Source organism: Muntiacus reevesi, chromosome 6 (genome assembly GCF_963930625.1).
Source record: "Muntiacus reevesi chromosome 6, mMunRee1.1, whole genome shotgun sequence".
In the NCBI taxonomy this organism is placed as follows: Eukaryota; Metazoa; Chordata; class Mammalia; order Artiodactyla; family Cervidae; genus Muntiacus; species Muntiacus reevesi.
Genome location: NC_089254.1, coordinates 41332176 through 41347998, shown reverse-complemented (window position 1 = coordinate 41347998; position 15823 = coordinate 41332176). Strand labels below are relative to the sequence as shown.

General features: G+C 31.7%; 1 protein-coding gene and 1 non-coding gene across 2 annotated transcripts in view; both read left to right on the top strand.

The window, feature by feature from the left end:
* The window catches only part of PTPN12 (protein tyrosine phosphatase non-receptor type 12), an 86592-nt gene that overhangs the window by 49567 nt on the left and 21202 nt on the right, over window positions 1-15823 (top strand). The window contains exons 4-11 of the mRNA XM_065938595.1: window positions 234-329; window positions 1038-1076; window positions 4006-4077; window positions 7545-7604; window positions 9717-9859; window positions 11792-11858; window positions 13942-14019; window positions 14116-14214. Of these exons, the coding sequence (XP_065794667.1) occupies window positions 234-329; window positions 1038-1076; window positions 4006-4077; window positions 7545-7604; window positions 9717-9859; window positions 11792-11858; window positions 13942-14019; window positions 14116-14214 (654 nt within the window). The remainder of the gene's footprint in view (window positions 1-233; window positions 330-1037; window positions 1077-4005; window positions 4078-7544; window positions 7605-9716; window positions 9860-11791; window positions 11859-13941; window positions 14020-14115; window positions 14215-15823) is intronic.
* On the top strand, window positions 7998-8102 carry LOC136171309 (small nucleolar RNA U13). The gene has a single exon (XR_010663848.1). It is a non-coding gene; the product is annotated as a small nucleolar RNA U13 (small nucleolar RNA).

Sequence of the window (15823 nt, the reverse complement as noted above, 5' to 3'; positions counted from 1 at the left end):
CTAATAATTTTTAAAACAGCATAAGGATGTTTACTTTTGAATTCTATGAACCATGTTTCACCAGAAGCTGAAGTGAAATATATTTTGTCATGCTTTTATACGTTATTAAAGAAAAATTATTTGGAAATTGTTTAGGTGAAAACAGCAGGAATGCTAATAAAATTTGAAAACTTAAAATTTAGGTAAGAAAATATTTTTGGTAATCATAATTTGTATGCTTTTAACTTTTTTAGGGTGTTTATGGGCCAAAAGCATATGTGGCAACCCAAGGACCTTTAGCAAATACAGTAATCGATTTTTGGAGGATGATATGGGAGTACAATGTTGTAGTAAGTATTGCGTGAAATGGCATGCTTTTCTAGCCATAATGATGCGTTAACTGTATCCTACAATATGACTTTTGAGTCATAATGAGATGTCAATTATGGTTAGTTTATTAAAAAGACAGAAACTGATGGCTAGGTTGTCTTGTTAAATTTTGACAAATTTGTTGAAATATTTCAAGAAGAGTATGGCAGTACTTTAAATCTTGGTCTAAGTTGGTAGTATAAGACAACTACCAAACACTGAAGGACAGCTATGTGATAAAAACAAATATTGTCAAATGTTAATGGTAGAACATAGATGGTAGCTATACAGTGTTTACTGTAAAATTATTTCAACTTTGCTGTATGTTTGAAACATTACATTATAAAACTATTGGGATGGGAAAGCAAATGTAATAACCTTCGTGTTTAAAGACAGTTACATTCAACCTTTAGTAAGCAAAGTATCTATGCGGTAAATATCCTGAATGCATTATTTTAATTACAAAAGACATATCTGTAAGATTCAAAAAATTCAGTTCAAATCAAATACATCTTGTTATTTGAAGTCAATTTAACTCATACTTTTTATATTAAACCTACTTTTTTTGACAGGACAGGTATACTTCTGCTCAGAATAAAAATAATTCTTGAAATGTTCATTTTGTTAGAAAAGTAAAATTGCATTTAACTGATATATTCTCAATCTTTTCCCACCCCCTTTCTTTTTAGATCATTGTGATGGCCTGTCGTGAATTTGAGATGGGAAGGGTATGTATAACTGTTAACATTTAAAGTAATTGTGGAGTATTTTTTTTTATTACTTCATTTCTAGGGATATATATTCTTGGTTTTTTATTATATTCTTAGCTGTAGTTGTTAAAATAGTTAATTCTTTTCTTTTTTTGTGTGTTCTGCTGTTGCTTTCATTTTAACAAAAGGAGCCAAATCATTCTTAAGCACATAAAATCTTTTATGTTTTATAGGTACATTTTATGATATATTTAAAATAACAGATTCTATATTGTTACTTAGTATTGTTACTTAATAGATTCTATATTGTTACTTAATTAGTCTTATAATATTTAATGGTTTGTAAGTAGAACACTGTTTATGGACAATAAAAATGATTTAAATAATTCTGATTAATTTACAGCTTGAAATTTCTAATTTCTGTCTGCCAATTCCACTACATGTCTGTAATGGTATCTCCAAAATAAAGAGAAGAAAATTCCTTAACTTGAAATTTTTTAACATTGGTAAAAAATGTGTACAAATGAAATTAGTATCAAAACCATTCTGATCTCCTGCAGAACTTGATTCCTAAATCTTCATTTTAAGCATGAACATCTATAAATGTGACAAATAAATTATGTGATAGTTTGAAGTATCCTTATGCAAGCATAGTTCATTAACTGCATTATAGTTAAACTAAGAAATGATTTAAAAGTTGTAAAACTTATTAAAATTTTCAGCCAAGGATATATTGCATAAAACAAGATGATACTATATCTTTCAGTTATGTGAAATATTATTATTTATAAATCACTAGAAAATCTTATTTTTATCAGTAATTTTTGTCATTACTCCCAACCACATTAGTTACCAGTAGTGGAAACATTAGCAATGGGACAGAAAATGAACAGTGTAAGATTAACATACAGACTAAGATACTGTTAAGTAATTATCTGTTTAAATATTGTCAGTATGTACTTCGGTACCATTATTATTATTAATTAGTTGTATTACGAAATTTAAATTTAACCTTCCTAAATTTTTTTAAGTTACTTTTAAGATTTAGGCTTTGTTTCTTTTCTTTCTATTAATAAGCTCACACTGCATATCAGTAATAATGCTTAAAAGATAAAGTTGTATTGAGTGCAAGAACTTTTTGAACCTAATGATTTTTTTTGGATTCATAGTGTTTTGTTAGTTGGTTTTGTTGTTTTATCGGTCAGGGCTATGGATTCATTTGATAATCTCCACTTTGACTTAAGAGTGTGACCTAATGGAAAGAGCACAGGTAATGAAATCAAACAAACCTACACTTGACTGGCACTTGGAGCATGGTGCAGTGAACTGCCCCCTCTGAGCTTCCGCTTCCTCATCTCTGAAATGAATGACAAATTATAGATTAAAGACCCTGAGCTAGGAAAGATAGAGGGCAGGAGGAGAAGGGGATGACGGAATGAGATGGTTGGATGGCATCATCAACTCAATGAATATGAGTTTGAGCAAACTTTAGGAGATAGTAAAGGCAGGGAAGCCTGCGTGCTGTGGTCCATAGGGTCACAAAGGGTTGGACACAGCTTAGCAACTGAACAACAATAAAATTCATGTATGATGTTTAACACATACATTTTGGTATCAATTGTATCAGTAATTAGTTCATACCTGGAATATAAATACCAATATAATCTTTACTCAATGTTGCTCTGAATGAGAGCCATGTTAGTCACAAACTTTCAATTCTTACTAAATTAATCTCCTATAAACTTGTTTTCTGCTTCAAGATATTAAAGCTTTACTAAGTGAAAGGCCAAGAAGAAGAAAAAAACCTTCAAAATAATTAATTTTATCATTTTCTATAAATTCTACTGGGAAATGAAGTTTGTGACTTTAAACCTTCTAAAATTTTAGTAGTATTTACTCTAAGCTAACTGACATATTAGGCAGTTTTACTTTTTGCCCTGAGAGCAGTATTGTCAACTTACAGTTAATTCCAGCCTATAAGTAACAATTCCACTTACTGTATTTAGAACTATGAGGATTTAGTAAGAATATTTCCCACTGCTAAAGTGTGTATTTTAACCTAGGTTGTCAGTTATAAAGACCTTCATTTTATTGGGTCTTACCGGTAAAATTACATTATTTCTTGCATCAGAATCACTGGATCTTCTATGAAGTTAGGCTTTTATTCACTTACCTAAAATTTTAAAATAATGAGGCTTAACACTAGAAACCAATGTAAATGAATATTCTACTATTTCTATACCTGTTTATTATGGGAAAATAAGACAGGATACTGTTTGATTATACCTTCTCTAATCAAAAATAAAAGTGAATAGTTTAAATAATACATTATTCTTATATAGTGTTTTTACAAACAGTAGAACATTTGAAATATACTCAAATTACTTAAAATAATCATGTAAGATAAGGATTATTATCCCTGTTTTTATAGGTAAAGGAACTAAATGTAAACAAATAGTAAAATTGCTACTTATATCATTTTCATATACCAAGTGGAGTGCTCTTTCCACTATGCCACAGATTTTATACTTAATGAGAATTCAACTAGGTATTATAGATATTGTCATTTTTAGCCATTAAAACTTACATGCTAAATTTCTTACACTAAATTGAGCAACTTCTTATACTAAATTGACCTCCTTGTGCTAGGCATTTAAAAAAAAAAAAGCAATTTTTCTTTTCTAGAGGAGGATCTTTGGAGTCTATATAACAAGCAGGTAGAAACGAACAGTTTATACACTTAGTTGAATAAAGTTCTTATTACTAATCTTGACGAGGAATTAGTAGCCCACCTTTAAAGATTTGGATAAATCTAAGCTCCTAGTCCCTGCCTACTGACGGCAGTTGTTTGTTTTCTGGGAATGAAGAACAAGTAGAACACAAAATATTTGTAAAAGTTCAAATAAAAGAAATTATCAGTTATTTACTAACCTTTTTTGGACAACAGAAAAAATGTGAACGGTATTGGCCTTTGTATGGAGAAGACCCTATAACATTTGCACCATTTAAAATTTCTTGTGTAAGTACTTATTTTCATATACATTATTTAATCAGGTAGTGGCTATGTCAGACTGATGAGTAGTTAAATTATAATATGTGCTGACTTATGGGTTATATAAGCTAAGCACTCAATGTGTTCATGTGAATCTATACTTAATTATAATAAACAAATATTAATAATGCTTGTTTTATACTGCTTTTTAAAATTTGAGTATAATTGTTTTACAATATTGTGTTGCATAATGCTTATAAATTAAGGAACTTTGAGAATGACTTTTCATGAATGTATAATTTCCTTATTATGTTAATTCTGTCTTAGTCTTTGCATGTAAGTTGATTGTAAGTGTTACATATCTAAGAATAAACAAATAACTATGCTCTTATTCAACTAATGGGAAAGATCCTTGATGATGAAGTATAGTTTATGATGTTAATCTTTCATATCTATGTTATTCTTCCCAGAATTATTATAATTATATACAAAGATAGGTTTGAGAACCTCCATCCTAAAAGCAGAGATTGACCCTTTATGGCAGGAAACGTGACATAAAACTTAAAATAGATACCTATTTGATGAGCTTTGGAAATGAATTAAATTCAAATTCTAAAACTAACAAAGCACAAATCTGAGATGATGAATTAAAAAACAAAAACAATGAGGGGGAAAAAAGAAACAGCAAGCTTTAGAATAGAACCAACACTTTGCTTTGGATTATACATGATGGTGTCTTTTTATAATCACTTAAAAGAAAATTGTCTTATTTGTTCAACTCAAAAGACCATGATCAAGCATACATGAAAATAAAATAACTTCGCTATATTAGTCAGGGTTTTCCAGAGAAACAGAAGCAGTAGAATGTGTATATACAGAAAAGAGACTATGGAGACGGGCAAGTCCAAAATCTGCAGAGGTGCGCAAGCTGGAGATCCAGGACGAGCTGATGCTTCGGTTTCAGGCTGAAGACCCACAGCCTGGAGACCAAGAGCCAATACTGCAATTCTAGTCTAAAGGTGGGGAGGCTGAGACCCAGACAAACTAACATTTCAGCTCCAGTCCAAAGACGGTCAGCTGTAGAACCAGGAAGAGTCAGTGCTGAAAGCAGTCTCCTGGAGAATTCTCTCTTCCTTGGAGGAGTCTGATCCTTTTGTTCTATTCATGAGTTAACTGATTGGATGAGGGCCAGCCACTCTACTCAAAATCCACTGATTTAAATGTTCATCTCACCCCAAAACTCCCTCACAGGAACACCAAGAATAACGTATGACCAAGAATCAGAGCACACCGTGGCCAAGCCAGATTAACACATAAAATTGACCATTACCTTACCCATCTCAAAACTGTTTTTTATTTTGTTTTCCATGGTTAAATGAAATATAATTTCTATGATCTTACTCCTCGTCATCGTATTCAAGAAGTCCTTAATTTTATGACTTATTTGTACTTAGGACTTCTGAATTCCTCTTATGCTGCCAGGAATTTAGTGCTTTCTTGGTTGATTTAGATAAGGACTCAAACTATGTTCCCCAGTCTCCTTTACAATGCAGTGTGATTGTTAGAATGTTCACTTTAACTCATATTTATATAACAGCCTGCATTTAATATATAGTCAATTCTCTAAAATCCTGGTTAGAATTAACTGTGAATTAAATATTTAAAAATTCTACTGCATTTCATATTATTTGCAATGAGTAAAAAACAGTATATAACCATATTGTACTTCTGTGACAGAACACTACCTAATCCCACACCTACCTCCCCACCACCAGTTTAGAGAGTATTCTACAGAATTAGGTACCTGGACAGTTCAGGAAACTTAGTTCTGTGCAGTGTGCTTATGTTGAACATTTGTAAATTTAAATGTACTAACTGTAATGAATGTCACAATTTAGGTGACAGCATATAGTGATTAATTGTCAACAAAAAAACAAAAATTTTTTAACAGGCAAGGATCAGGAATAGTAAACAATTTATAATAATGAATAGAGAAAAGTAGGAAAGAGTTTAAAATTTGGAAAAAGATGAATTGATTTGAGGATTGGTTTTTTAATTGCACTAAAGAGTAATTTTTTAAAGTCCTGTTAATAAAAAGTTTGATTTGATCAGTAAGAGCTGGTTTGATTTGTCAGTGATGGGATTGCTGAAAAAGCAAAATTTTTCTTTCAAGATTTCAAAATGGAAAGTAATTTGTATGTCATGTGATTGTTTCAGAGAACTCAAGATTTGTTATCACTTTTGTAAAACACAAATCAAATGTATGAATAGAAAGCAAGGTAGTGAAAATAACCATAGTAAGTGATTTGACTCGACTTGGCAATCAGAGTGTTTAAGACTGAGAGTATGGCTGATTCATGTCAATGTATGACAAAAACCACTACAATATTGTAAAGCAATTAGCCTCCAACTAATAAAAATAAATGAAAAAAAAAAAAGACTGAGAGTATTAGACGCTCTCTCGATTTGGAGATGGGAAAGAGGGTAGAGTTGGTGAAGGGTGAGGGCCTGGCTAGCAGGAGCTCATAAGCATGGTGCTGCTTGTAACCACTTCGATCAGCACTGTCCATGGGTCAGTCTAGCCCACTGCCTGTTTTGTGAGTGAAGTTTTATTGGCGTACAGCCGTATCCACTAATTTACATATTTGCCTATCATAGCACAACAGAGACTTTATGGCCTACAAAGTCAAAAATGTTTATCTCACCTTTTATAGGTGAGGAAATGTTGTCTTGGGCCAATGTTTTCATTTATTCTCTGTTTTAAAAACATACTTTCTCCCTAATGTTATTTGAAAAGTTCAAAATAAATTATTATGGTTTATAACATTAAAGCCAGAATAATGTTGATTTTTTTTTTTATTAATAAAGCAGCATATCTGTTGCTCTTGACAATCGGTATTCTCGCATATCTGTAGTTTTAGTTAAAAAAGGCAAAAATAATAGTTTACTTAGTGACAAACTGATGAAGAGGCTTCATTCTAATACCCTGACAAATAACAGTAACTTTTAAAGTGACTATGTTGTCATCAACCAAAATAATAATTTGGGATTTTCTGAATGCATCCTTTTCCTTACCCATTTGGCAACCATTTAACTCAGAGTTTGAGTGTTAGGTAGAGAAAAATCAAGCATAATAGATAAAATGATTGAAGGTGTTTGTAGGTACTTAGGAGTGACATTTTGTTTGTAGGTGGTATTTCTGTTGCATGATTCTGGTGATGGTTGTCACCTTGCAAGTATTTTGTTGGATGATCCATTCCTAGCCAAGTAATTGGTTGACAGACACTTCTGTTTAAAAACAAACTTCTAAATAAAACTTAAATAACCAAATTGATGACTTTTAGAATGGTTGTTTTTATAATTATTAGACATACCTAGAATTTTAAAGGTGGTAATTTCATATTGTAAACTTTAAATATGAAATTATTGTTTTGGCATGTAAATATTTTTGTTTTAATCTTCTCACTGATTCACAAGTGTTTCTCTTTATTTAGGAAGCTGAACAAGCAAGAACAGACTACTTCATTAGGACACTCTTACTTGAATTTCAAAATGTAAGTATTTTCCATTTAGAGACAGTTTCTAAGAATATGTACCCTAAAGAGAGGATATGTGTAAACAGTATACTATCTTATCTTACATAGTTAAGGAGATGTGTTGTTTTTTTTGTCATGTAGTGTAACAAAGAAGAAAATCAGATGTAATATTTTAAGTAATATAAACTTTAACTCACTTAGAATCTTTTCCTAAATTAAATTCACACTATGAAATAATTGGTTTCTTTTCTGTAGATAGTCTTCCTCTATTTCAATAAACAGATTATGTTATTATTTACATAATTATTACCCACTTTTACTAGTTTACAATGTTTTAAAAAGAGACAAGCCACCATTAAAGCTAGTCTTCGGACTTCCGTAGTGGTTCAGTGGTTAAGAACCTGTCTGTAGATCCTTTTGTAGTTCATGAGCATGATGATTGGGTGTTCACGCTGCTGCGTGACACGTGCCTCCCTCCAAACCTTGTTACGACATCGGCACATTACCTGTCTGACGTTAAAAAAAGAAAAAAAAAGAATCTGTCTGTGCACGGGGTCCCTGGTCCCAGAAGATCCCACTTGCCTTGGGGAAACTAAGCCCATGTGCCACAACTACCGAGCCTGCTTGTCTAGAGCCTGTGCTCTGCAACAAGGGAAGCTACCACGATGAGCAGCCGTTGCATCACAACGAAGAGCAGCCCCCATTCACCACGACTAGAGAAAGCCTGCGTGCAGCAATGAAGAGACAGTGCATTCAATATCTTGTTTTCACTTGAGGCCTGTGACTTCAACAGAACTATATAAAATGACATTTTTTTCAGGAAAAAATCAAAGGAGGAATCAAAAATCTGACGGCTATGAGAGAATGCCTATCAATTCTTCCTCAGTCTTAAATTTAAATCACTGTAAAGTAAATAAGCTTGGCCATAAAGCTTACCATTCTTCCCCAACCAGTGCATTTATAAACATACTTAATTCCTTCCTGATTATAAGTAGACATGGTTCCAGTAATTGTAGCAACCCCTGAACCGACTAATCGTTTCCCTTTAGTTGACTCAATTATTATAACTTTGGTTGCTATTTTTTAATCTGTACTAATAATGATAGGTACTTTATGGAATTTCAGTAGTGTATCAGGCATTTCAGCCCTCTTAGCTTGTATAGGGGTAGATACTGTTTTCTCCATTGCCCCCTGATGAAGATGGTCTTTGAGAAGTTAGGTAACTTGCCTAAAGTTACTAATGACAGAAGCAGAATTTGAATGCAGTTTTGCCTGAATTCCAAGCAGTGCTTTTTCTGCTTAACACCTAGAATAGCCACTCTTCAGGTTATTAAAAATTACCGAAGTTTCCAAAGAGCTCTTGTTTATGTGGGTTGTATCTTTTTAGCATTTACTATATTTGAAATTAAAACTGAGTTTTTTTTTTTTAAATACACAAGCAGACGTTCCATTAGCTCTCAAAGTGATGACATCATCCTAAGTCACGTAGCCTTGAGAAGACTGATGAGAGAATGAGTGGAAATGGCAAATAACACCTTAGTATTATTAAAATAGTGTGAAAGCCATTTCACAAACCCCTTGAAAGGTAGAGAGATGGATGGCAGCCTGCACCATAATTTGAGTAGGTTTGGGTTCGGAAATTTTCATTTCTAATTTTCTTTTTCATTTATATAGTCTATTAGCCTTCTAACTATAATAGATTCTAAAACAATACTTATGGTATATTTCTCATCCATTTACTACTGTAGATTAACTAAATAGTATATATAGTATAATGGTTAAAGTGCAGGTTTTGGAAGTAAAACTGCCTGCTTTCAGATCCCATACTGTCATCTGCTATGAAACATTATGCAAGTTATTCTTTCTGTCTCAATTTCCTTACCTATAAAATTAGGATAGTACTAATAGTACCTTCCCCATTGTATTACATGGGGGATTAAGTAAAGGTATGTGATGAATGTAGGCTATCAATTTTTTTTAACGAGGTGCTGAATATGACATATATATCTTAGAAATGGCAGCAAAGTGAGATGTACAGCTTTTCTGTATGGTTTAGAATTTGCAACTGTATTTTCATAAAAAATTTGTAACTGTATTTTCATAATGGTTGAATTTCTGTTATTCTTGAAGGAATCCCGTAGGCTGTATCAGTTTCATTATGTGAACTGGCCAGACCATGATGTTCCTTCATCATTTGATTCTATTCTGGACATGATAAGCTTAATGAGGAAATACCAGGAACATGAAGATGTGCCTATTTGTATTCATTGCAGGTACAAAAGAATTTTCTAAGTATTAATTAAATATTTTTCAATATAGATGGCATTATAATGTGGGTAATGTATAGCATTTTGAAACATAAGTTTGGAATTTCATTAGATTGGTCATTATATGGGTTTCTAAATAGTAAAAGCTGTTTGGATCCTGAGGCAGTTTTCCTTCTTAATTTTTTATTTTACATTAGATCCTTCCAAAAGACTTAAAATCATAGTACTTATTGCATAAAACAGCAGTTTATTTTTTAAGTGACTTATACCTGCATTCACATTTGTTATAAAAAGTAAATGAAATTTTTTGGGCTCAGAGGTTAATTAACTCAGGTTAATTCAATAGTTAAAAGATATTAGTGGAGTTATATTTTAAATGGATAGCCAACAGGGGCCTACTCTATAGCACAGGGAACTCTGCTCAATGTTATGTGGCAGCCTGGATGGGCGGGGGGTTTGGGGAAGAATGGATACATGTATATATATGTATGGCTGAGTCTCTTTGCTTTCCACTTGAAACTGTCACCTCATTGTTAATTGACTTGAATATAAAAAACAAAAAGTTAAAAAAAGACATTGGTGGTGATGGAGCACCAAAGACAGTTTTCTTAGCCAGTTGGTCAGATTGTGGTGCCTGTCTTAGTGAAGTGAAAGGGCTGCTTTTTCTTTATGAACCAGAAAGGTGACCTGCTGATGGAGGCGTGGGAATCAGTTAGCAACCTGCTTAATTAAAATTATTTTTCTTTAGTTCGTCTGTGATTAGTTGAGTCTAAGTAGCTAACTCGTTAAAAAGAGAAGGGTCTGTTTAATTGTAGAATTGTAAGATAAAGAAATTGCTTTGGCTTGACTTCTTTACAAGTTAACTGAAATTATTTCCTGTTGTATTCATATTGTCCAGCCAATGTATATAGGTCATAAATCCAATTTGATGTGAAGATTTTCTTTTAATAAAATAAGTTGATCATTTAATATTTTTGAACAACCAAAATATTATGTTAACTGTAGTGTTTCATTGATATGGTTGTCTTTGTAATAAAGTTTTAAATGTATATCATTTAACTGTAATAACTCTTAACTCTAAAATTTCAGAAATGTTTTGATGTGTGGAATTGACAAATCAGTGCTTTAAAATTAATATTATTGATGTCTATTGTTAAGAGCTTTTTAAAGAACCATACAAAATTGCTTATAATGTACTTTATCATGAATTCTTAGATTACATGTTTAACAAATTACTGATATTTCTAAAAGTTTGAAAATACATATTAAAGTGCTGCCCCAATTTTTTTCTGCCTAAAATTATCAAAGATGTCAGTAACATCTTTATTTACTCATAGTGATTTTCAGTCCTTGGTTACATTTGCCTCCCTCTAGCTGAAAACCAGTTGCTTTAAAGTATTTTTGTCATGTTTTAAAATAACTAACTTTGATATTTTACTTTACATTCTTTAGGTTCTATTCTTCAGGAGATTAGAAAGCATTAGTGGCCTTTCTTTCTTTAGTGTAATCACTGCTTATGTTCAAACCAGTTTCTAGGGCTTGTTAATCTTCATCTTTCCTGTACCTTTTGCAAATTGAAATGATGTAGATTTCTTCCTCTACCAGAGCTATCTAGAACATAGTATAAATTTATCTCTGCAAGGTATTTTGTTAGCTAGACAAGGTTTCAAGAGGTAGACTTTCAAAGTGAAGGCTTCACGCTTCTAGGTATTACTCTTGAAAGTTCCTTAAATTAAAGGAAAACAAGATATAAATCATAATGTTAAGGATTTTGCCTGCACACACCTTAAGTTGTAGTTTATTTACTAAATAAGTAGAATTTTGTCAGCTTTCTTAAATGGTTTTTTGCATCTGAGTATTAACATATCCATCCACGTTTATCTTATAGTTCTTTTATTAAAAAAATCAAAAATTTTTTTTCAAATTTTATATCCATAGTGCAGGCTGTGGAAGAACAGGTGCCATTTGTGCCATAGATTATACATGGAATTTACTAAAAGCTGGGGTAAGAATAATTTTTATATAACATTATATCTAATTCATCTGTTATGATTTTTAAACTTATGACAAGTTCAGTAAATTGTAGCATATGTTTTATTATACATGTTACTTCTTTTTTAGAAGTAGCTTTGTTATGTAAGAGATAAAGGCAGTGAAAGGTATAAATGATGCATATTAGCTTGAGATAATACACTGGGCAGCAAAATAAACATATTGTCACTCATTTGTTCTGGATGAATTTATACCTACATTAGACATTTACACTTTGCATTGACTTTTCAAAATACTGCACCCCTGTTGTCTTTTATATTTATCTGTGTATAAATATGATCAATTCAGTGAATATTTATGTCTACCTGGAAACATATAGTATAGTGGTTAAGAATGCTGACTGGAGCTAGACCTCCCAGGTTAAAATTCTGGCTCTGTCATTTACTAGTTGTGGGATCTTGGTCAAATTACTTGATCTCATTGTACCATAATTTCTTCATTTGAAAGTGGGAATCATAATGTCAATAATTGAAGAATTAAATAAGTTCTTAAGAAACTTGTAAAGTTCATCACTACTATGTGTGGCAGGTAGCAAGCGTTCCATTTACTGTTAGTTTTTATTATTATCCTTGTTATTACTGTTGCTACTAGTTCTGTTTTCAAGAAATTGGTTTTGATACCATGGAGGATATAAAGAAATAGCCTTCATTACAGATTTAAAAAGCCTAAGTCTCCTCATTATATGTAGATTTGGTTTATTTGCTGATTCAATAGTACATTCATTTTCTATGAATTAGGAAGAAGTTTTATTCTTCATAGCATTATAGTTTCTATGAATATGTCAATCTGTCATATAAAATATGAACAATAAAATTTATTTTCTTTTCCTTCTTTTATTTTCCTTTTTTTTCTCTGCCTTTCCATTTTGTACTTTTGCATAAGGAATATTTAAATTTTCAATAGTTTTTTCAAAAAGCCTGTTAAGTTTTATTTTTGTATTTCCCCATTCTAATCATTTCCTGATACTTATATGAAAATTTTTAAGTAGCTTTATAACACATTTTAACATAAAAATCAGGGATTAAAATTGGGATGGGAAGCATTTGGATGAATACAAGCAGACAAACATCTTGTAATTTCAGAAGGATTGTGTATCTTGAATATAGTCCCCATTTGATTGAGTTTGACATAACAAATATAATCTTAAGCCTTAGGTTAGGAATTGATAAAAAAAAATATTTTGATATATGTCAAGACTCTTAAGCAGTGAACCTAGAAATTATGTTTAACTTTTCTATCTTCATCTCCAAAATATTCTTGCTGATGACCAAGTTCTAATAATTCTGCCTCAGCAATATGCCTCAAATCTGTTTCTACTTTTCTTTTTTTTTCTGGACTGCTTCAGTAAACCTCTACCAGTTTCTCCCCTTTTCACTCTGTTATTTGCCCTGCTACAGAAGTTACCCGAATATCACATCTGCTCATGTCGTGGTTGCCTATTGTAGTAGTTAAAATACCAGGTGTAGAAACTTAATTCTGTACCATTCACAATCAGTCTCCAGAGACATAGCTCTATTATAGAGCCAGCCAAGAAAACACTAGCCTATAAAATGAATTCAGCTAGCCTATAAAATGAATTAAAAAAAAATTTATCATGTTTGTATTCTGATACCAAGTAGCCTTATCTTTTCTCTTTTGAATAGCTCTCCTTCATTCAGTCTTTCAGTTAGTTTTATCTACAACAAGTTTCTCTATTCCCCAAATAGATTATACATTCTATCTGCCATATTTGTGTATATTTCTTTCATTTTTTACTCACATACCAATCAGAGTTGGTCACAGCATCTTTACTCCCACGGTATTGCAACCATACATTGGCTGAACATTTATCTGTCAACATATCTGGCTCACTAACTCAACTGCTGAGAGTCAAGATTAGTTCTTGGCTCTAGACAGTCTCTGATACATGGTAGGTAGTGCTTAATAAATGTTTTCAGTTATCCAGCTATATATAACGTCTGTATGAAAAGTTGAAGACTATTATACTGTTTTTCTGAATTGTTGTCCAGAGTTCATGTTTAAATTCTTTGTTTTAGAAAATACCAGAAGAATTTAATGTTTTTAACTTAATACAAGAAATGAGAACACAGAGGCATTCTGCAGTACAAACTAAGGTATGTTTTTCTCTTTCACTTTATTAAGTGTATTTTTATAATTGCTTTCATTTTTTAATGTCTTTTCCCTTGTTTATCACTTTATCTCCTTAATAGGAACAATATGAGCTTGTTCATAGAGCTATTGCCCAACTGTTTGAAAAACAACTACAACTATATGAAATTCATGGCACCCAGAAAATTACTGATGGAGTGGTAGGTGTTCTTTGCCTATTAATTTTAGAAAATTTACTTTTTACCAAGATGTGATATTTAGCTTTTTAATTTTCATCTTGTGTTTTATCTAATAATAAATATGTTAGTTATTAGTTTTATTTAATTCCTTTTCTTCTCCCTATTTCAGTCTCTACGGTGATGAATATTTAATGACTCTAATAAAAGTTAAATAATATTCTAAATAAGTTATGAATTTAGATCTTAAAAATTATATAATTCAATATCATTTCAAGTATAGATTACTTTTAACAAATTAACTCCATTTTTGTCTCCCCTTCCACCCAACAAAAGAAATTCTAAGTTGATTCTCCTTTGTTTTTGGTCATCATGATATACAGCTTTGTCATTACTTTGTATGTGCTTTTTAATTAAGTAGAATTATAGGATCACGATTATGTCCCTTTGGGGCTTTAGTTCTCTGTCATTTTAGTGTTTTCTCACAGTGCTCTCTTTCTGCCTTTTTAAAAAATACTCCTCTTACTTCCTCTATGTAATCATTCTATCCTTGAAGGTATTGGGCTATATTTTGGAGTTTTTTTGGATAAATTTCTTTATGTCTTTATTATTGAACCTAAGTTAACTGTCACTTGATAAACCAATTTAGCCCCAATAACTTAAGTAAAATGAAGGTATTAGTGGCAAAACTTATAACCTTTGTTTTAATTTTTTCCCCCTTTATGTGGTTTTGGCAATTTCCGAGACTATTTGTTTGAAATATCTTGGTGTTATAAATGAGAGATTTGTTAACCAAATGCTTATTGCCTCAGTGTGTTAAGTAGTCTAATATTGACCCATGGATTTGGGGGATAGTGTATTTCCTTTATTAGACATGTGATAGTTTCAGATTTTTAAGATTCATGCATGTGACTTCATTCGTATTTCCTTCATCAACAAAGGAATCATTGTGCAACTATGCCTCATGTATTATCACATCTGTTTTCTCTTTAGTTTAATTAAAGCCTGTTATAGCCTGTGCTCAACATAGCCAAATATTTTATAATATAAAATAGAATGTCTGTATATTACTGTGTATAATTTTATTTGAGACTCCTTTAAATTTACAAAAACTAAGGAGGCTACATTTTTCTTTAAACTTTAATTGAAAAATATTTTTGTTTTTTCCATAAATGCAATATTAATTTCAAAGTTAAAGTTTTTATATTTCAGAGTTATACCATTTCCTTATTTCTAGAAACAAATATTTTTAATGTATAGAAATTATTTACGTTAATTTTTGTTGAGATATAATTAACATGTAACATTACTTTCCAGGTGTACACCATTGTGATTCAACATTTGCATATATTGTGAAATTATCACTATAATAAGTCCAGTTAATATCCATCATCATACATAGTTAACAGAATTTTTTTCTTGTGGTTAGAACTGTTAATATTTGTTTTCTTATGTGCTAAGTCATGTCTGGCTCTATGTGACCCTGTGGACGTACCCTGCCAGGCTCCTCTCTCCGTGGGATTCTCCAGGCAAGAGCACTGGAGTGGCCTGCCATGCCCTCCTCCAGAGGATCTTTCTGTCCCAGGGACTGAACCCATCTCTCTCACGTCTCCTGCACTGGCAGGCAGATGCT